This window comes from Ursus americanus, chromosome X (assembly GCF_024610735.1).
Source record: "Ursus americanus isolate L20-20 chromosome X, mUrsAme1.1.p, whole genome shotgun sequence".
In the NCBI taxonomy this organism is placed as follows: Eukaryota; Metazoa; Chordata; class Mammalia; order Carnivora; family Ursidae; genus Ursus; species Ursus americanus.
Genome location: NC_142164.1, coordinates 5,281,085 through 5,303,331, shown reverse-complemented (window position 1 = coordinate 5,303,331; position 22,247 = coordinate 5,281,085). Strand labels below are relative to the sequence as shown.

General features: G+C 46.0%; 1 protein-coding gene across 5 annotated transcripts in view; it reads left to right on the top strand.

The window, feature by feature from the left end:
• The window catches only part of AFF2 (ALF transcription elongation factor 2), a 453,109-nt gene that overhangs the window by 333,449 nt on the left and 97,413 nt on the right, over positions 1-22,247 (top strand). For all 5 annotated transcript variants that reach the window (XM_087859684.1, XM_087859681.1, XM_087859683.1 and 2 more), the window contains one exon: positions 17,770-17,866. In XM_087859684.1, coding sequence (XP_087715810.1) covers positions 17,770-17,866 — 97 coding nt within the window. The remainder of the gene's footprint in view (positions 1-17,769; positions 17,867-22,247) is intronic.

Genomic DNA, 22,247 nt, shown 5'->3' with positions numbered 1-22,247 from the left:
GAAGGATAGGATAGCGACCTTAAAGTAACTCAAAGTGATCTTGCTTGGAAATTTAGGTAGACGGTGACACTATCAAGAGACACAGAAAGAAAGCAGAAGGATGAAGTGCTGGTTTACGCTACAGCATGGATGGACTTTGAAAATGTTCTGCGAAGGGAAAGAAGCCAGACACCGAAGGCCACATATTGTATGATCCCTTTTATATGCCATGTCCAGAGCAGGCCAATGCAGAGAGACAGAAAGCAGACTAGAGGATGCCTAGGGCTGGGGAGGGGCAGGGGTCGGGGACTGATAGCTCAGTAGCACAGGGTTTCTGTTTGGAGCCATAAAAATGCCCTGGAACTAGGTATGGCTGATTGCTACACAACATTGCGAACGTGAGCAAAAGCATGGACTAGGGAGGCCTGGGTGGCTCAGTCGGTTAAGCAACTTCCTTCGGCTCAGGTCGTGATCCCGGGGTCCTGGGGTCAAGCCTCACATTGGGCTCTCTGCTCAGTGGGGAGTCTGCTTCTCTCTCTGCCTCCGTCACTTCCCCTGTTTGTGCGCTCGCTCTTTCTCTCTCTCTGACAAATAAATAAAATCTGATAAGAAAAAGAAAAAGCATGGACTAGACCCATTTTAAAATGGTAAATCTTATGCATATTTTACCACAATAATAAATAGGTGGCTAGCTAGCTAGATGATAGATAGATGATAGATAGATAGATAGATAGATAGATAGATAGATAGATAGATAGACTGTAAAAATGAGCAGATGGATGGCTGGCTGGCTGGCTGGCTGGATGCTTAAATAGAACAAACCAGGAGGGGGGACAGGCTAGAGATGGTGAGTTCAGTTGTGTTTTCTTGGGCTTGAGGCATTTGTGGGATATAGTGGTAGACTGTCCGTTGGAGAGTTGAGTCTTTGAGTCCAGAGCTCATGAGAATGTTCTCGACTAAAGATGTAGATACGGGGATCAGGGCAGTGGATGATGCCACCCAGAGAGTAGAAAAGCAAGCAGATCAAGGGGAAGAGTGCCATTTGCAGACAGGTGGATGGGGGGAAAACCATGTCTGTACCCCCTTTCTTTCTCAACTCCTTATGTTAGGAGACATAAGCCCCTTTATTGGCCAGGCCTCCAGCATCAGTAATTATCTTGCATTCTGGCCTTTTCCTTTATGTCATACTCTCTGGCCTCTGACCCTTCATGCTATGTGACTTGCTTTTTGTTTTGAGGTCTTCTGTCCAACATGTGCCAAAAGGGTGACGTTTTAGCTCTATACAGGGACAAAAATTATGGTATACCAATATTTTCATTCTAAAACATCATATATTTAAAGAGTCAGAATCTGCCTTCCAATGGCATTGTCAGAAATAACTGGAAACAAAATTCAGCTTTACCACTCACAAGGATAGAAGTGAAATCAATGAGGTTTACCAAAAGAAAATGACAATAATCTCTCTTAAAAATAATCAGTATCTTAAATCGGGTGAAGAGAGACACGGGGTTTGGCTGAGTTTAGCTTGGGAGATATTTTCACTCAAGAGGCTTGGATGACCGAAGTTTTAGTTATTTCCTACTTTAGAAAACTGGTCCCTGGGACGCTCCCTGCCATCAGCTTAGTTGATCTTTTCTTAGCAAACATGTTTCTGTCTCACCCCTAAATGTTTCTTTCCCTGGGTCATTAGATGGTGAGGCAAGTATATAAAAAGGCAGCAATTGGTCGTGTGAATGCAGTCCCCCCCAAGCCACATATCTGGGGGCTCTGGGAAGTAGGGTAAAGCCCTGTGTTAGTTTCTTGGGGCCACCGTCACAAGGTCCCACGAACTGCGGAGGCTTAGGGTGACAGAAACGTATTGTCTCCCAGTTCTGGTGACCTGAAATCTAAGGTCAAGGTGTTGGTACAATTGGTTCCTTCTGAGGGCTATGAGGGAAGGATCTGTTCCAGGCCTCTCTCCTTGGTGTGTGGGTGGCTGTCTTCTCCCTGCGTCTTAGACATTGTCTTCCTTCTACGTGTCTGTGTGTCTACATTCCCCTTTTTTATAAGGACACCAGTTGCATTGGATTAGGGCCCACCCTATTGACCTCACTTTAATGTGATTACCTCTGTGAAGACCCTGTCTCCAAATCAGCTCACATTCTGGGGTAGTGGGGGTGAGGACTGCATATGAATTGGACTTCAACCCCTAAGAGCCTGGTTCCTGAATTCGCCTTTTCTGAATGGCAGTGAGTCTAAAGACCTTTGTGAAACGTGTCGCCACAGATGGCAGGAGTGATCAGTTGCTCAGTTCATCTGTCCTGTCCCAGACAGTGGGAATTTGGGGGCGTGAAATCTGCACACACACACCCCTTTGAGCTCCCTTCTTCTCCGCCCTCTCAGAATGCCGTAGACAGAGGGAGCTGACTCAGGAGGCATCTGCGAGCAGACGTTTCCAGATAACATTGTTACTGCAGTTACCAAGTTAAGGGAAGCCTGCTCAACCACTACTTGGGCAATTGATAAAGTAATGGGGGAAAGAAAACCACAACAGATTTTCTTTTTCCTGTGGAGACAGACTGTTTGTAGGAAGCAACCCCCACGTTCTGTGTAAGCAGGGCTGCGTGGCTTTTCCTGGCGTCCTGAACCGAGCCGAGCCTCGGGCCGGCCTGCTTTCCCGCAGTCCTTCCTTCTCGGACTTGGCCGTGGCTCTTGATGCCAGGAGAACCCACTGGAGCCCAAGAGACGGATCAGGCTGTTGCCCCACATTCTCTCTCTGCTAAATCACAGGGTCTTTTCCTCCGAGGGAAGGTGGCTCTCGTGAAGCTGTCAAACTGAGGCAAGCTCGCTCGGCAATAGCAACAGCAGCTCTCTCGGTGGGCCGCCGGCACCGCAGATAGTTACAAAAGGCAAAAAGAAGGAGTGGGGGGAATCCCTATTGCTCTGCGGGCCAGAAGCCAACAGGGCAGCCAAGTATTCTGCACTTGAACATGGCCCCCAGTGAACGCGGCAGGAGCAGGGACAGGGCATCTTCCCTGAAGCGGCCCTGCAGGTGTCCCTTGGTTGGGGGTCGGGGGTCGGGGGCCAGAAGGTGGGCAAGCAAGGTGTGCGTCTAGCTCTTCGTGCTGGCGACTGGAGCCTGAGGGTGGGGGCGGGGTGCACACATTCTAAACAGTGTCCCATCTCAGGTCATGAAAGCTAGATGTGGACAACCAGAGGACGATTAAAGGGAAATTCGCCCTCTGCTCAAGGGAACCCCAACTTAAATTGGGATTGTGATCTTACATTTGCATTACATGGGAGCTGCCCCCCAGTGTTGGGCCCGATAGGTGCCCGCTCCCCAATCCCACGTGTCAGGGTCTGGAAAATCGATTCCAGGCCTGGCTCCTGCTCCACGTCTCATCTAGGCGGCCGGCTGTCAGACCAGCAAGAAGGAACTTCTCTCCCCAACCTGCAGAAGAATTGGCCGAGGGCCAACCCTGCCTCCTCATCGGGGCTTCTCCTTCCTTTAACTGCAAGACTGCGAGCCTCGTTCCATCAATCCTGACATCCCCTTACATCAGTTCGTCCAAATTGTCAGCCCGCATTAAATGTGTGCCTGCCTGTGGGTTTTATGGGGGTTGGGGGTTGGGGAGGAGAGAGGAGGCTCTGCATGGACAGATTCCTCTCTTTACTAGCCTCAAGTTTGGAAATTCTGAAGTCAAGGAGGGGTAGAGCATCTTTGCTGAAGGGTTCTTGGCTTGGTCTCCGCCCCATCCAGATGGCGGTCTCTTGAATGGAATGCTTTGTCGCTCCCGGAAAAGACAAAGCCCTTCTCCCTTGGTGCAGCCATATCAATTGCTGTTCTAATGTAGGAAAAATGGAGAGCGAGAGGGATTACGTGGGGAAAAATACTCTTTTTCTCTCAGCATTTTTCTCTGTAGATGTGAGGAGGAATGCCCATGAGACCTTCTGCCAATCTCTGTCGTGCAGGGCAGCCTGTGGAGTGCTTGGGGACCCGGGTTTGGCATCAGCCAGGTGTAGGGTGTCATCCCAGCACACTCTCTCCCACTTGGCCGGCTGTGTGACTTTTTTAAATAACAGCTTTATTGCGATTCAGATACCATAAAATTCACCCTTTGAAAGTGAACACAATTCAGTGGTTTTTCGTAGTCACAGCATTGTGCACCCATTACTTCCCTCTCTAATTCCAGAACATTTTCATTATCCCTAAGGATCCCTGTGCCGTTAGCAGTCACTCCCCCTTCCTCCTCACCCCAGCCCCGGTGACTAGTAATCTCCTTTCTGCCTCTCTAGATTTGCCCGTTTGAGACATTTCATATAAATGGGATCATTTGCTACGTGGCCTTTCGTGTCTGGTTTCTTTCCCTTAGCGTCATGATTTCGGTGCACATCTGAGTTGTAGCATGGACCACCCCTTCACTCCTTTTTATGGCCAAATAATATTCCAGCATGGATTGACCTCATCGTATCTAGCCATTCATCATTTCATGAGCATTTAGGCGGTTTCCACTTTATGTCTAGTTCCTGATGGCTGACAGTACCGAGCCTCTTTTCATCTACTTCTTGGCCATTTGTAGATCTTCCTTGAAGAGGTGTCCATTCAGCGCCCTTGCCCGTTCTTTCATTGGGTTCCCTATCATGTTCTTGTTGGGGTTTCCAGGCTGCTTTACGTACTGTGGGTACTAGACTCTCATCAGATACATGACTTGCAAGTATTTCCTCCCATCCTATGGACACTCTTCTCAACTCTTCCGAGCCTGAGTTTCCTTGCCTAAAACAGAAAAAAATATAAGTACAACCTCCCAGATTTCTTGGAAAGAGTCAATGAAGTGACCCATTGGTGCACTTAGTGAAGTGAATGTCTGGCCTACATTCAGCTTTCCTGAGTAGGCGTTGGCTAACTTAGATTCATTGTGAGACAGGGGCAAGGTGTGAGCCCTCAAGTCATAATTAAACATCTGACAGGTATTACACAAAAGGTTTGAAGTGCTTTGATTTGGCTAACATGTTATTCCTAGAATGACTGGAGCAGTTTTTTGGGGACTGATTACATTTTTTATTCTGGATATATTTTATAGTCCTAGAAATGAGGTGATAACTACTGGCCAGTACGGGGATCTGCCACTCTCCATATATCTATATTTATAGCTCTCTCTGTTTCTCTCGCTCTCTAGACAGCTAGTTACCCATCTATCACAAATGCGAGTCTATGAATCGCAGGCTAGAAATAGCCTAGTGCTGGGGCAGGTATTCAGAATTGGCACTTTCTTACCTACAGCCAAATTGTGAAAGAATATATTTTCAATTTTCTACAATGTTTACCTACTGTATGTAAAACCTACTTTGCTGGCTCTCTGTTGTTCTCAAACTACTTTCTTCCACCAGAGACGGGCGATTTCCTCTGTGGTGATTCTTTTTCTTTTTTAAGATAGATAGATAGATTTATTTATTTATTTATTTATTTATTTATTTATTTATTTATTTATTTATTTTAGAGGGTGGAAGGGCAGAGGGAGAGGGAGAGAATCGTCAGCGGACTCCCCGCTGAGCACGGAGCCCAACACCGGGCTGGGGACCCTGAGATCATGACCTGAGCCAAAATCAATCAAGAGTTAGATGCTTAACTGACTGAGCCACCCAGGCGCCCTGCTGTGGTGATTCCTTTAATGCTGCTTCGGAAGGCATTGTTCTAAGAACTGGTCTCCAATTCATACTGATATCAGAAATAATAGAAGTAGTGGCATTTATTAAGCACTCACCATCATAGTCTTTTCACATGTTATTTAAGTTACCCTTCACAACAATCAAGCAAAGTAGGTATCAGTAGCCTCCTTCTAGAGGTAGACAACAGAGGCCCAGAGAGGTCAATCAGCTGGCCTAGATTTGCACAGCTAGTGAACGCAAGAACCCAGGATGGACCTCTAGTCCATCCAACTTCCAAGTCTTCGCTCTTTCCTTTATATCGTGTCGCCTCTTAGGACACTGGATTTACCAGAGGCCTGAATCATTAGGCACCTGGGTGGTTTCTGTTTCAGAATTAGAAAGCCAATCCCTTCTAAGGCATCGAGGAATGGTAGGACGTAACAACCGAGATCGGATGCTCCCTTGTCTAGAGTGGGCCCTCTCCTCTTTGAGAATCCTCCTCTCTCAGAAATCCAGCTCTTCTTTCAGAGGCAAGGGCCGTGCTCAGATGAGGGCAGGGTCACAGCATTAGGAAACGCTCGCAGTGTGTTGGTGAGCCACAATGAATTCATTTGCACCGACTCGAAGTTTGAAGAGAGATGGCCAAAATGACTCAACATGGCTGGCTTTCCGCATCAGTGTGATTGTGCCATGTGCTGTAATTTATAGTGTAAACAAGTTTTCTACAAAAGCTAAATATATCATGCAACTCATTTAACATGCACAGAAGGAGCCGTTAAATTATTTCAGTCCCATTACTCAAAATGTTCAGAAAATTCCTCTGTATTAGAGCCAGTGCAGGATTGGCTGTGCAGCCAAGTGCCTCAACATAAATGTTGAATTCCTGGGGGAAATGCATGTTACTTAGGGAAAATAGATGCCCAGACATTGTGGAGCCCCTTTGAAAACAATTCTCATTTTGTTCAAACAATAGGATCAAATTTTCAGTCCTGTTACCCAGCATCTCTGCATTTGTGAGGTTTGCAGGCAGATGTGAACGTCAATATGCTGCTGATGTATTTTTAAAGGATTAATACTTTATGAAATGTGGAAGTGGAAACTGAGGTTTTTCGGGTCCCTTTCTAATTTTGTCTTTACCTACATGGAAAGAATCCCTTGTGGAAAACATATGCAGTGCCTCAAAACTGCTTAAATTGGAGTAATTATCAGAACAAATGGTGTCACTGGATGATATTAGTCTGTTTGTGTTCCTTCTGCCTACCCAGTGAATCGACGTTAATACAGACTTTTAGAAGCACTTGTGATTCCGTTTATGCTTTAAAATACATGTTTCAAAAATTGATATAACCTTCCTCCCTACTTAAAACATACCTTTAGATCAACACTTCTCCTTTACATATTCCTCATCCGGAAAGGACATACCCCTTCTCTACCTAGGTTTTAAAGGGCCCGGGTCAGGAATGCGGATGAAATGTTATCAAGTGATATCTTTGGCATCGATTAAGATGATCATATGGTTTTTTATCATTTTATTGGTTGATGACATAATGTAACATATTAATGGATTTCTCAATATCAAGCTGGAATCTGGTAGATCAATATTTTAGGGTAGACATGTGGTCCAGTTGCATTTTATGTAGATTTGAATATTCCAGATTGGAAAACGTTGATATGACAATATTAATAAAGGCTCTGTACTCAAAAAATTGTTCTACTTCCGGCGTGCAAAAGCTGTCCATGGCAAAGGTACAGTTCTATTCCTTCCTGTAACTTTTAACACAAGAATGCGTATCTTTAGTTTTTCCTGTTTTCAAATAAAATGACATCTGATATGTTTTTAGGATAATCTAGGCTGAACTGTCTTGAGCCAGTAACCACAATAGATGATAAAGACTGGCTGATTTCTGTGTAGGTCCTTTTAGTTAATAATTACAGAATCCTGGAAAGTGGTGCTGTTACGGTCCCTCTTTCCCCCAGGCACTCAGCTGGGAGGGTTTGACCCGGGCCTGTCTGTCTGTAGAGAAGGCTCCCGTCTCTGTGCCCAGAAGTTACATGCAGGTCAGTGGGCTTTGCAGAGAGCGAAGCTGCTACTCTCCCAGGACTCTGAATATTGGCTCGTTCCTGCAGATGCGTTTCCTTGGACTCGGGCTATGGCTAGCTTAGCTCACATTCGTCACTCCGAGCCAAGAAACAAGTCCATTAGCTGTTGTTATGCGTATGGTAATGATACTGCAAGTCTTTGCTAGAACTTCAATGTGGGCAGCACACTTGACGTGAAACATCAGTAAATGAGAACGTTCAGCCTGGCATCGGCACCTGAAAAGCAGCTCCCGTGAGGAGTCGTTCTCGACTGACTGCGATGTCTGGTGGCAGAGGGGGACAGCTCTCCCGTGGCACCACGGACACCATGCAGATAACCACGTAGGGCGTGCAGGCCGAGGCTTGACCCGCAGCTCATCAGAGTCTTGGCAGAACACCCGGTGACCCTCCCAGAAGAGGAGAGGACAAGAGGATCTTGAGATGTGCTTCAAGGCCATCTGCCACTTGCCCCTGTCTCTTCGGGGAGGCTGTCATGAGACCGTTTCCCATCACCTCAGGTTCTGATGACGTAGAGAACATTCTGTCCCACCCCCTGCAGAATAGACCTGCGGCCTATACAGTCTCTTCACTGAAACCTGGAATGGGCTTCTCGATATAACAGAATATCCCACAACTTCCTCTGCCGTTGTAGGGCGCCTTCTGTTTTGCTGTCGTCTTTTCTGGTGTGGGGGACAAGGATCGGGGAGCCGGCACTGTTGGCAAGCCTTCCTTTCTTTCGTTATGTGAGTACTAAACTGTCCGAATTGACTAGTGAATCACTGTATCTTCACCAGTTGAATCCCTCAGGCCTTGGCTTTGGCCTTGGCCTGGCTCGTGTGTGCGTGTGCGATGTCGTACCTGTGCTCGCCGGATGGAATGCTCACAGGGCCCTGAGCTCTGTGCGTCCAAGAAAGTCTCTCCAACTCTAGCATTTTATAAGGCTGAAACACCATCGATGTGGGCTGTTAAGACAATTCTTCCTTCTACCCTAAGCAAAAGTGTGTGTAGGGGGGTTCCTTTTGATGAGACAGAAGTGCTGAGGGTAGAAATCAGGTGGGGTTTTCCTAAAAACTGGAGCAACATTGCCCATCGACATTTTAGTTGGGCCTGAACTGTCAGGTGTGACCACTTTGCTTAAACAATCCGAAGTGACACGTGAATTCTTTATGCAGGAGCATAAAGGAAATCCTATCTGCTGTGCCAATTCAGGTGGACAGCATTTCTTACGAAATGGGTTTGAGGAAGAGTTTCAAACACTCCGAGCTACAGTGCTGTGCTACCAGCCGCTGAGAAGTTGCGGTGTCTCGGATCCGAGAATTGGTCCTTGTCCCCACTGACTCTAATGTGAGGCACAGTGGCTGTCAGCAGGCACGATTTTAGTGCACTTAACAGTGCACTAAACTTAACTTCATATTTCAGTTGTTTTGAAGAGTTTCCATAGATAGAGATTAATGGACCAGCTCGATAAAGGAGTTCTTCACTTAATCCGTTCACAATTAGGAGCTGATGTATAGGGATAAGTAATGAAGTAGCCTCTGTGACTGGGGGGTAACTTGGAGGCGACCACGGGGGTTTCTTCTCTCCAATCAGCTATGGTTGCTCTAAGAAGCTGAAGGAATGCTGAAAGGGCCGATCCCAGAAGGAAGGCTTCATGGCAAGAAGTCATCATTTCCTCATCAATTAGGAATGGAGCTCATCAGGTGTGTGTCCGGAAAGGAAGGCTGAGTCCTAAAGAGAGACACTCCTTCTACCCGGGAGCCGAGGTCCCAGTACAGTGTCAGAGCCTTGGGAGAATGAAGGGACAGCCGTCAATATAGACAGGCAGCCTAGTGTGATGGTATGCATGCCTCCTTGGGAGTTTGGTGGAACTTGATATCCGTTTGGTGGCCTCAGAGTGGCCAAGAAGCCTTGAGATGTCATGGTCATAAGCGTCCCAATTCTGCTGATTCTCATTCTGACCTGTTTCTAGAATCTGGTCCCTTCTCTTCTCCATGCTCACTGTGCCCTGGCCCAGGCCACCACCCTCTGCCACCTGGGCCACTCCAGTGGTGGTCTGACCAGTTTCCTTGCAACCCTCTTTTTCCAGTCAGTTTATAGTCTCTGCTCTCAGAGATCTCTACTGCTGACCTTCCATGCTCTCTGCACCCCCCAACCCCCATCTAAAAACTTTGGTTGCCCCCCTCCCCATTCTTTGGAAAAAGTCTCATCCCAGCCCACCTCCTTAGACTCCGCCCCCCTTTTCAGTAGTACCTACTCGTAGTATACTCCAGCCAAACCAAGTGGCCCACTCTTCTCGAAACCTCAAGTCTTTTGGTACCTCTGTTTGTTTTCCATAGGCTGTTCTTTCCTTTCTTACTCCCCTGGCAGTTCATCTGTCTTCAGGGCATTGCTCGAAGACCACTGCTTCCTTGTAGCTTGACCAGCCTGTGTAACATTGAAGACATTGTCATTTTTTGTTTATGAAGCCTTTGTCCTTGCTAAAGGGCAGCTTATTAGGGGGAGGGACCATTTCCTACTCCTGGTTCCTTCCCCATGACTATGTTTCAAGCACAGTCAGGCAAGTAATAATGACAGTAGCAGTCATTATTGACTGCTTGCCAACCATTTTACATATGTAAGAACCCTCTGAACTAGGTACTATTATTGGCTCCATTTTACAGATTAGAACACTGAAGCTCTAAGTTCGGTAACTTGCCCAAGTCCACACTTGATAAGTTTTAGAGCTGGAGTTCAAATTAGCACAGACCAGCTCTACAGCCTGTGCCCTTCAGGGCTGCGGCTGTGTCTCACCTGCACATATTGGGCCCAGTGGATAGTCTTGGGTGAATCTCTCCTAATGCACTCAAATGACTCTCTGTTGCCCAGTATGACTCAAAGAAAGTTCGTTCAAGATGACTTGTACGGTCCTACTGACAAGTGCAATTTCAAATATCAAGATCCATGCTTTAGATATTTTTAAGTCAAAAGATTCTCTTTTCTCCTTTGGAATTATCTCAGCATTTGATTTCAAGGCCAGATGGATTCACTAGGCTATGGTCTTCTCTGGGGAAATCCACTCTTAGATGTTTTTTACACACACACCCCTGAAAAATGATACAGTAGTGTTATGCTGTGTGTAACATGATTGAAAGCCATCTGAATTCTATTAGGCAGTTTGTCATTTGCATGATAACTTGAGTTCCCGCATTGGGAGAAAATTATATAACCCAGAGAAATATACCAAGAAAATGAAAATCAAATTCAAAATAATGACCATGGAGCAGAAAATTGGTATGGTACTGAATTTAGGTGATCAATTCTAAGGAAGTCCAAGGTCGAAGAGGTGCAGTTGGGTACAAGTCAATAGTCATATCTATCAAGGCTCATGCACTAGCTTTGGCTTATGTGCACAGTACAGATATAAATCCATACATACCCCATGCACATCTAGAAAAAGGATATTTATTTTTTTTCTTTTTTCCTACTATTGCCTTTTATGTACTCAGCACTCTGCCCAAACTGACTGGTCGGCATTTCCTGATCTCCGAGAGGCATATTATTTCATTCCCATTGCGCAGGGGAGTAAACCGAGGTTCAGAGAGGGTACATAACAAAAATTTGGGTTCTCTAACTAAATTCTATGCAATATCCGTGGACCCAGAATTACTCCCCAAAATAAGACTTGAGCAGCTGAGTTGTTTCCACACTGTGTTCCTCTAGTCCTTGGGGCACTCCAGACGCCCCCGCCCCCAAACCTGGCTGTGAGGGAAACAGTATTACCTTAATCTCTTTTTCATTTGGATTTCACTGGGCAGGGGAAGGATTCTTGAACTGAAGAGGGCTTGAAAACCATTGGCTTAGAGCAGGGGATCTGCAAACTTTTGTATGTAAAGACTCAGGTAGTAAATATTCCGGGTGTTCTGGGCCGTGTGTTCTCTGTTACAGCTACCGAACGCAGCCATCATAGCACAAAAGCAGAGCCCATATGCAAATGAATGGGCATGGCTGTGTTCCAACACAACTCTACTTATGGATAATGAAATTTGAATTCCATATAATTTTCATATGTCATGAAATATCATTCTTCTTTTGATTTTGTTTTCTTTGACCATTCAAGAAGGTAAACACCATTCTTAACTCATGGAAGTTTAAGAATGGAGGGAGGGCTGGTTTGGATGGAGGGCCATCAGCTACAGAAGACACTCCTTCTCTGATCTGCATGCCCGGGGCAGGGTGCATCATCTAGTTTAGACCCAGGCTGTGGGCCCACTGGGGAGCACTGGGCTAGAGGGTCCCACCTGACAGATCTTGGGAGATTTATCCCTATTGAAGCTAGTCGAGATCTTCAAACTGTTTTTCATTGCCATGGCCCTCAGACTGGGATTTTCCAGGATTCCAGAGGGCTGGTCATGGGAGCCGACTTTTAAGTTAAAACCTTGAGAAAATTAAATGCAGCTTCTCCCAAGTAAAAAAGCCTGAGCACCCTTACCTCAGGGAAACAGAGTGAGTGCTTTGAAAAATATCACCGCCTCTTCCTCTTCTCCTGCCTTGCTTACCAACAAATGATTCAGTGCTACAGAGACTACATTGCACTGGGTAGGAAAATATATAATTCCCTGAGTAATTCTAAACCAGTCGTGTTTCATTCCTCCCAGCGTACTTCATGAAGAGGAAGTGCCCTTCAAGGAGTCAGTAGGGCTAAGTTACTATTCCAGAAGAGGGCCCACAGTAAGATGGTTCCTAATTTTTGTTTAGAGCCCAAAACCTGAGCGAAGCAGCACCCCCAGCCCCCACCTCCATCCCCAAACCTGCCGCCGCACAATGTGGACAGCAGCACTGGTTCTGTCCTCAACACCATGCCAAGTCCAGGCTCCCAGTGTGGACTATAGAAAACAAGACTCAGGCTACCACATGGAAGCTCCGAGAAAACACAGGGCAATTCCTAGCTGGCAGAACTTTCTGACAATTAAAGCTCCAGAACAATAGAAGGGTATGGCCCGCTACCCACCAGACAATGGCTTCTGGCCACGTGTTGGGGATGTTGTAGATATTTCCAGTGGGTAACAAAGTGAAGTAGATAATCCTTCCAGGCACTTCCAGCTGTAGGAGCCAGGGTCTGTCAGAGTGTTGGTCACCAGCATTGTAGCTCTTTCCACAGATACTTGAAAGCTGGAATCCAGCCCGTATCAAGTGGCGCGCCTGATAAGCTGTATGCCCAGAGGGGCACCATTTTGTAATTCACAAAAAGGCACTGTGTAGGCTTGCAACCTACACTTTCAGGGCTCTGAGGTTGCTTCTGAGCAAGGATTCTGGATCAACTAACAGCCTCTGAAGCCCTGCCTTTTATACAAAAGTTAGAGGCACTGTATATTGGAAATGCCTCCTAAGAGTGGCATGCCCAAAGACAAGGTGCTCAAGGTGAGCCCAGCTTCCAGTGTGGTCCATCTTTGGCTCATTTCCCTGAATCTACAGGTCCCCCCACAGATAGAAGGAACAAGGTATCAGGGCCACTCCTGTTTTTTAAACTCTCACTTGGAACTGTGTGTTTCATCTTACAATAGGCATTCAAATCTCCAGGGAATCTTAAGCACTCTAGGAGGATCTTAGGAAACCCAAAACAGCCATGATGGGTTTCGAACATTCTTGAAGAGTAAACAAGCGCTGAAACTTTCCAAACTCCTTAAGGATCTCTGAACCATGCCTCATCAGGCATCCAATGATGCTTGCTATTTGATACCTCTACCAGTCTTTGGGTCACCAGCAGAGCCTTTTATGTTATTGTTCCAATCTGTAAAGCACCATTTCTCAGGTGGTAATAATGACAATAGCAATAATGACCAGGATGCCAACAATAGCTACTTATATTGACTCCTAGGCAATCTGTACAAACTTGCTTTTTCTGATCCTTCCCAAACTCTCCGAAGTAACGTATTATTGTTGCTCATTTTAACATGTGAGAAAATTAAGATTCAAAGAGTTGGACTAACTAGTTCAAGAGAGCAAACCTAACTAAAGGCTCCATTGCCATAGAACCTTCTGTAATAATGTTCCAAGCCTCCTGTTTTTTCCTCTTCAGAATCACATAAGCATTCCACTATGTGAAGTGGCAGGGTTTATAGAGAGTGATCTTATGATTTTACGGTTATAACTCGCATAAGGCCTGTCACAGCATCGTGTCCTGGGTTGTCCCAGTACAAAGAGCCCTCTGAGGTCACCAGGTTTAGCTTGAGACCCAGAGAGTTAGGAACAGAGATGACCCTGGGCACAACTCTCCCTTCCTTCCCCAGGGCCCCCACGATCTTCTCTTTGCTCATTCTCTCTCATCTGCCCCAAATTTCGTTATTTGAGCTTCTATAGGACCATCTCTTCAGGGCAAGGACTTGGTTTTGTTGACACAGTTGTTGGGACCATTTTACTTCTAAATGATATAGAAATTATAAGTTGTGGGGGCGCCTGGGTGGCACAGCGGTTAAGTGTCTGCCTTCGGCTCAGGGCGTGATCCCGGCGTTATGGGATCGAGCCCCACATCAGGCTCCTCCACTATGAGCCTGCTTCTTCCTCTCCCACTCCCCCTGCTTGTGTTCCCTCTCTCGCTGGCTGTCTCCATCTCTGTCAAATAAAAAAAAATCTTTAAAAGAAAAAGACATTATAAGTTGTGGTAAAAATAAAAACCAGAGCGTTTTCGCACAGAGACAGGCACCATGAACTGCTAGATCCTGAACAAATATCTAAAGTCACTAAGGAGGCCTACTTTGTTCTGTTTTCATCTCATTGAAAACCGGAAGAACAATTGTCATGTTTAAAGATTATACACACAGGCGTACATGTGAGCATGATTTCTCACACTGTGGGATACCCAGTGTGTGATGAATTTATCTATGGAGTTGTGACCTCGTGAAAAGAACTTACCATTTTTCTGCTGAGACTAACTTAACTGCAGTGGGTGTGAATGGTGCTGCTATAATAATTAAATCCAAAATCTTTCATAATCGTCCTCTTTCCCTAGAGTAATGTTCAGTATTAGCTATGGAGGGAAATGCAAACAAGCACATGTATATTCAAGAATAAAGCTTAATAGGTCAGTGAAGGAGCAGAATGAAATGAATGCGTAACACCTCCAGAGATAACGAATGCTCGTTTGCCTTCCTAGTTACTTCTCGACTTGTGTTTACCAGGACTGGAATATATGCATCAAATTGGCCTTTATTAATAACCAAATCCATACTGAGCTTGTTGCATGGGGGGGGGTGTTTAATGTCAATCACTATGGAGATTGGTTGCCTATTTCCAAAATTGTACATTGGGAGGACTTTCATTTCTGTTGGTTGAAGAGTAAAATAACCATTGACTTCAAGTCTCTAAATTCTGGCTCTGGATGTGCCAGTTCTCCCTGAAGAAGAGTAGCCCGAAGGCCACAAGCCCATTTCTGGGTCCAGCTTTGAGACTTTGTGAGACATTGCCTGGGTCACCATGGGGCGCCATGAAGCTTACCTTCAAATTGTTCAGCAAATGAAGATGAGAACAAAGTCTCACGAAGACTTTGCTCGTGATTACTTGTTAGCAGTGTTAATGATGTACGTTGTTTCTAACTGGGATGACGTCTTTCCAAACCTATGATACCCTGCGTTCATTTTGTACTTTCATAAAGCATTTCACGTGCTTTAGTTGATATTATGTTCACCACTGCCACTGCCCCGTGAAAGAGTTTAATTGTCATTCCATGTAACAGACAAGGGACACAGATGAGGTTCAGAGACAGTATATGACTTTCCCAAGATATCAGAGTTTATGACTAGCCAGCAGTTGAATCCAAATATCTTGACTCCATGTCAATATGTTTTGTTGGTTTTTTGTTGTTGCTGGTGATTTTATTTAATATACTATCCTTTGTAAATTGCGCCTTCTAAGAAGACATTATATACTTTCAAGTTCTGGCTGGAGATGGTCTGAATTCCATATTTGCCTCCATGATTTCCTAGCTGTGTGATCATGAGCAAGTTCCTTGCCTCTCTAAGCCTCAGTGTTTCAGTCTGGAATATGGGGCTAATGATAGCCCCTCCTTCAGAGGGTCCAAATTACAAGCTTTTGGTCAAATACTTAGTACTTTCTGTGACACATAAATGGATTTTCTGAATGGAAGGAATTGTTGATAATTTGTTTTACCCAACACTTCTATGGAAATTAACACGTAGACATTGCCTACGTGTATTGAGGTACACACAGACACACACACATACACGCTCACGGAAAATGAAACTCTTTATGACCAGCATGGGTAGTTTTAAAATATTTGAGTCCTATAGCTTACGAGAACGATACAGTCTTCTTTTGCCACAATGTGTTGTGAAGAATTATTTGTTCACAGTCATCGGCCTGCAACTGCAAAAGAAATGGGAAGATACATTTTGTCTTCTTCTCTAAGATCTTCAAAACATCCATTAGTCTCATGAAGGACAGTCATAAATCCTGCAAGTTTAGTTTACCTGAAACCAATTCTAACAGCTATCCTTCCCACCAATCATTCTTTATATCAGTCTTTGGTTTTCAGACCTCAGTGAACATATCCTGGTCTTATGTGGCTGAGCATGAAAGTGGGTAGCCATGCCTTCTTTAGAGACTTAAGAGTGGACACCCACTCTGACCTGAATCTCTTCCTAACATTTGCACGTAACCTCTACATTAATGTAGTCCCTTGTTTATCAGGAAGTTGCCTTTTGCCTTCCAACTTCCCTTCTGCAGAAGACATCCAGGCAGAACTCAGGAGATGGGAGTTCTAGGACTGGCTCTAGCACAACTAGCTGTGTGACCTGGTGCAGAGCACTTACCTTCTCTGAGCCTTTCTTTCCTTGCCTGCAAAACGAGGGTGGCAGACTGTATCACTTCTGCGAAGACAGAAGTGAGTAAGTTGCAACTGCAGCCCACACGGGAATGAGGGACTGGTGTGGGGACACTCGGTGGAGAAGACACTGCCATGATCCAGCTGGAGCCGGGGGTGAGACAGAAGGAAAAGGTGTTCTTTTGGAGGTGGGGGGGTCCTTTCTCAAACGCTTTTGTGGAGGAGGTGGGATCTTGCTGAGCTATGGAAGCAAAATAGGATTTTCAGACTTGAAGAAGGAAATTCTAGCCTGTGAGCTGAGCCTGATTCGGAGTCTGGAAGCAAGAAAGGGCAAAGCATGCTCAGAAAATGGCCATCCGTCCAAGGAAGCTGGGACTGTCCCCATCGGAAGGCTGGGAATGAGGTCTAAAAGTTGTATTTAATACATAGAAATATTAACACCGATTGGCCTTTGAAGGCTGTGTGTAACTGGAATTTTAAGATAATAAGGCACTCTTTCTGCTGTGGCTCGAGTTTGGGAATAGAGGGGTGGCGCCATAGAAACAAGAGGCTCTGTGTGTTCGATAAACAATTTTGAAAGGGCTAGTTCATCGCCAAATTCGGACCACTCGTATTTTTCAGGTACCTTGCCCTAGGAGAGAAAGATTTCTCATCCACATCAAGGGCTTACATCTCTTGGATCACATTTTACAGGAAGCGATCGGTCATATATCAAAAGGTTAATGACCAGCCATTTCTTGCCCAGCTATTTTGTGGCCACAGAGCTGCCACGGTGCACTGGGCACCGTGAGGCAGTGGAAGGTCACTGGGCCTTTTGCCTCTGTCATCCGGAGAGCCCCAGCAGGCTGCGACAACAGCCTCTAGAGCCGGGAGCTGGTCCCCTGCCCCGATTCTTTCACAGGAGACGCAGAGCATCTTTTCCTGTAGCGATCAAGTGCCACGTTCCACTCCACAGTGATTGATCAGTACATTTATTACACTTTCAGTAGTAAAAATATATAGACTCCAGTCATCTCTGGAGATGCTGAAATAGTCCTTTTTTCCCCTTGATTTAGGGGAAGGTAGAGAGGGAAGATGTGTGTGGCGTATGACATAAATATAAGAGCTCAAATATCTAATTAGCTGAAAGAATCTCGGTTCCCTCTGCACCTTTGACAGAATTGCAGCTGTCAGATCATAGCTCCAATATTTTATCCTCATTGCAAGATGGATCTGAGGATGATTTCGAAAAGATGCTTTCTAACACGAACATCACCCTGCTTTTTTTGTAGGATGCTTGAGGACGACCTGAAGCTGAGCAGTGATGAAGACGACCTTGAGCCTGTGAAGACCTTGGCCACTCACTGCACGGCCACTGAGCTCTACCAGGTACGCAGAGCTTCATGCTTGCTCCGGGGCCTAAGGGGAGGGAGCATAAAGGACCGGAAGGGTTTTGCCATCGCAAGCAGACCCTCGGCTTCAGCTCCGGGCTGCGGAGAGAAGGAAGGAAACAAAGCTAGGCACAGTGTCCCGGCACAGGCGGAATCAGCTCAGAGTTTCATTCAAGCTACAGGGAGGAGAGGCTGAGCTCTTGAAAACTGCTTTCAAACACACGTACAGGTTGTCAGTAAGCAAGACTGTCGTTCCCTCCCTTGGACTACGCGTTGTCTCAGGTGAGGTGTAACTTGCCTTTAGTGACCCCGATGCGAGGCTTACAGCCCACGCTGTTCCTTAATTAGGGCCTAAATGCGAGCCCTGCAAAAACTTGCTGCCGCCCCGTCTTCATCCACTCGGTGTTGTAAGTATTTACAGTGCTTACCACCAAACGAGATGGCGGAAACGTAGTTGCAGCATTTCCAGTGAGATTGGACTTGTTGCCTTGAAAAGGCCAAGTATCGTTTGTGAACCGTGAGAGCGGCAGTGCAGCGTGTGGTGTCAGCAGTGCGTGTGCGTTTTCTCTGTGGCACAACTGTCTTTCATGTGGGCTCCTTCTTGGTGTGTTTATAACCTCGGATGAACAACACAGAAGGAGCGCCTTTTTTTAAAGCCAGTACCTGACCAAGTTCTTTTTACAGCGAAGTCTGCTGCCTTAGGAAACTGAAAGCAGACTGTTTTCAGGCATGTTCATGCACTGGTATGCCAGGACAGTTCTCAAATACAGAATTCCAGGGGCGCTTGGGTGGCTCAGTCGGTTAAGCATCTGCCTTCAGCTCAGGTCATGATCCCAGGGTCCTGGGATCGAGCCCCGCGTCAGGCTCCCTGCTCAGCGAGAAGCCTGCTTCTACCTCTGCTCCTTAGCCCCCAGCTTGTGTGCTCTTTCTCTCTCTCCTCTCAAGTGAATAAATAAAATCTTTTTTAAAAAAATATGGGATTCCATATTCACTAAATGTGTAGTGAGGAGTGAGCAAAGAAAAGCTTAGGAAAAACTCTCAGGACTCACCTATTCATTCTCATATATAGTCGTTTGCCGCACTGGAACTCCCACCATTTGGTATAATTTTAAAATTGAAAAAAAAATACAATACAATAAAATAAAATTGAGGTCATTTGCAATGTTATGTGGCCAATTCCTGACTCGCCTTTACTTTCTCCTCCTTATTCCACCTGCGTTTTTGGCAATATGTGACAGTTGCATCTTTGCACTGTGGGGCCTTGTCAAGAGCAAGCCCCATCATCTCCCAGGGGTGTGCTGTGCCTGTCCTGAATGCAAGCAGCCCTGTCCTACGTGGGTCATGGGCTTCAGAGCTGATGCAACATGCACGCTGAAATTCCATTGTCTGTTATTCCTGCCTTCTGCATTTAATACAGCAGTGATGAGCACAGTGTTGGTAAATAAAACAAAAAAAAATCTAGATCATTGATTTTGACAGATGCGACATTGCTTTTTAATGGAAGTGTTTAAAGCAGTAATCAACAATAAGTAAGAGTAGACTTTGCACATCGACTTCCTCTCCATCTGATCACATAAACACAATCTGCTTTGTTAGCTTCTCAAATTGTTTTATTCTGAATTTACCTGAAGGTGTAGCATTGCTCCACTGGCCCCACTCATCTGGGTTTTTAGGATGTGTGTTCGGTGACTTTGTGTCGGTCCTGAGCCCATCAGATAATCCTGGCTGGTGCCGCCCGTAGCCCAGTCATGCGTTCACCAACCGAGCTTCTCATCTGAAGGGGAGGTGGAACTGGGAGATCCAGGGTAGGGCAGAATGACAACTTATCCCCCTCACTGGGCCCTGGAAGCAAGAAGTAGATGCAAGGTTATAAACATTTACAAATGAGCCCTCCTTATAGTGTTTGAGGACTCGTGAAAAGGCAGCAAGCCGAAGGACCAAGAGAGAATGGTCGTGCAGTAGCAGAAGGGACAGTGCCAAGCAGTGTCTGGTGAGCTCTGGTTTTATGAGGCCTCACATTTTTTTTCAAAGAGGGGTGCATTGAAATTATTCTCCTTTTTTTTTCATTACAGTCAAATTCACATGACATAAAATTCACCATTTTAAAAGTGTGCGGTTCAGTAGCATTTGGTATATTCCCAAGATGGTGCAGCTGTCCCCAGTTCCAGAATATTTTCATCACCCTGGAAGAAAATCCCACATACATGAGGCAGTGATTCCCCGTTTCCCCTCCCTCGGCCCCTGACAGCCACTTATCTGTTGTCCCTATGGGTTTGCCTGTTTCCCATAAATGAGTCGCGCAGGATGAGACCTTTTGTGACTGGCTTCTTTCACTTGCTGAAATGTTTTCTAGGTCCATCCAGGTTGTAGCATAGATAGTACTTTATTCTTTTTTATGGCTGAATGATACTCTGTCGTACGGATATACTGCCTTTTCTTTATCTGTTCATCAGTCGATGGACGTGTTGATGTTCCCACCTTTTGGCTACTGCAGATACTGCTGCTACGAGCACGGGTGTGTATGTCTTTGTCCAAACACCTGTTTTCAGTTATTCGAATTGCCTCTTTCAGGCGAGGTAATGTCGTACTGCGGTGATATACGGTACTCTGATTTCATCTTGTGCAGCGTCAGGAGGGGTGCTGAGAGCTCCCATTTACGGAGCCGCCCTTGCTCTGGGCCCGATAGATATTAAGTTAGGTGCTCTGTCTTATTGGAACCTCACTAGTCAACCTTTGGTAGGTTTGGGCCTCCGGTCTGAGCTATCAAATTGCAGGAGGTTTCTATTTTTGGCAGGATGGTTGGAGGGAAAGCATAGAAACAAATGCATGAGTACATTCAGTATGGTGTCCAAGGGGCCAAACCCTACCATTCCTTTGAGCTGACATTATCCTTAGAAACTTTTTCAGAACCTGGTGGCTACATTCGTGCAGACATAGTCCAATGAAAAAGCCATCGGCTTTCTGGAGACTGTCTCAAATCATTTCAGCCATGATCGTTGTACCTGGATTGTTGTACATAGAGATCTGAATTGTCCAGGCTTACTGAGAGTAGACACCAGTCTTTTCCAAAAGCTCCTAAGACTTTATGCTAGAGTTTGCAGCATACAGGACCCCAAGAAAATGCATTTCCAATGCATGTATGAAAATGAAACACAGGTGTGTCAGTTTCTGTGATGGCATCTCAGTCCCAAGTCACTCCTAATCAGAACGACCTCCCCCCTCTTCCCTCCCTACCCACCACTGGCTAGGCCGAGCAGGCCCTGTGCACAAACACCATAAGAGCAGTTAGGATGTGTTTAACTGCCTCCCCCAAAGGCATTCACTGGGTGTGAGCGACCTTTCCTTGCCTCTGACCCCTGACAAGCATTAAACCAGACATCACAGGAAGAAAGGCCAGGTTGCTAATGACACTGCACCAAGTCTCTTCCAGGAAAGTTATGTGGCCCTAAACAAGAGCTTCTCTTCAGGGGACTGACGTGGGTGGACAGCTGAGTCATACCTTCCGATTATACTTCTTCCTTTGTCTCCCCCTGCCCTGGAGAAAGACAGGGTATGCTGTGATGCTGTCCTCACCGTGGCGTTCTCTCAGAGCTTCCCCAAAGTGGGAAATCATCCCTTGAGGTCGACATTGGACGTTGGAATGTTTCAGAACAGGGTTTGAATGGGATACAGTGTTCTGTACTTAGTGTCTGCGTAAACATCCGTGTAGCGGTACGTTCCGTTTTTCAAAGTTGGCCGTCACTAACGCGATCAGGAGCTCCACGATGTCCGCTGGGCGGCTGACTACAATTCTACCTCTCAGCTGCCGCTCTGGGCCTCACAGGTCTAAAACCCCACCCTGGCCTTCCCCACACCACACTTACTGAATGGCCATTTTCCAGCCAGGCGTCTGCGGCAGGCAGTGAGGCCATGGTGCATCCGCTGGTGTTTGGCTAGGGTGGCGTGCCCCCGTCAGCCAGGCTTCTGGAGAGCACATACGTGTGGGGTCTTCTGCGGGCCCTCACCTTGTCCCACTGAACCTGCCGTTTTCCTTGGCATCAAATGTGTCTTCGTCTCCTTCTTGGGACTTGAAGGACCCCTGAAAATGAGGAGTTAAACCTGGAATCAATGTTCGTTTACAGCTTGCAGTTCAATAAAAGATCTAAAGATATAGGCCCTGTGCTTCTCTTTCAATAAGCAGCCTAATCAGTCTCAAATGTTTTCTTAACAAAGAAATTGTATTGACAGATTTATTAAAATTGCTGTCTTTAAAGTTTTAAACTATCCACAATTTGACCTATCCCAAAGACTTCTAGAATGTGTGGTGGCCAAACTCCAGAGCTCCCTCCAGCAGAACCAGGCAAACGTCTTCTTAACGTTTCAGCAAATGATGACATGAA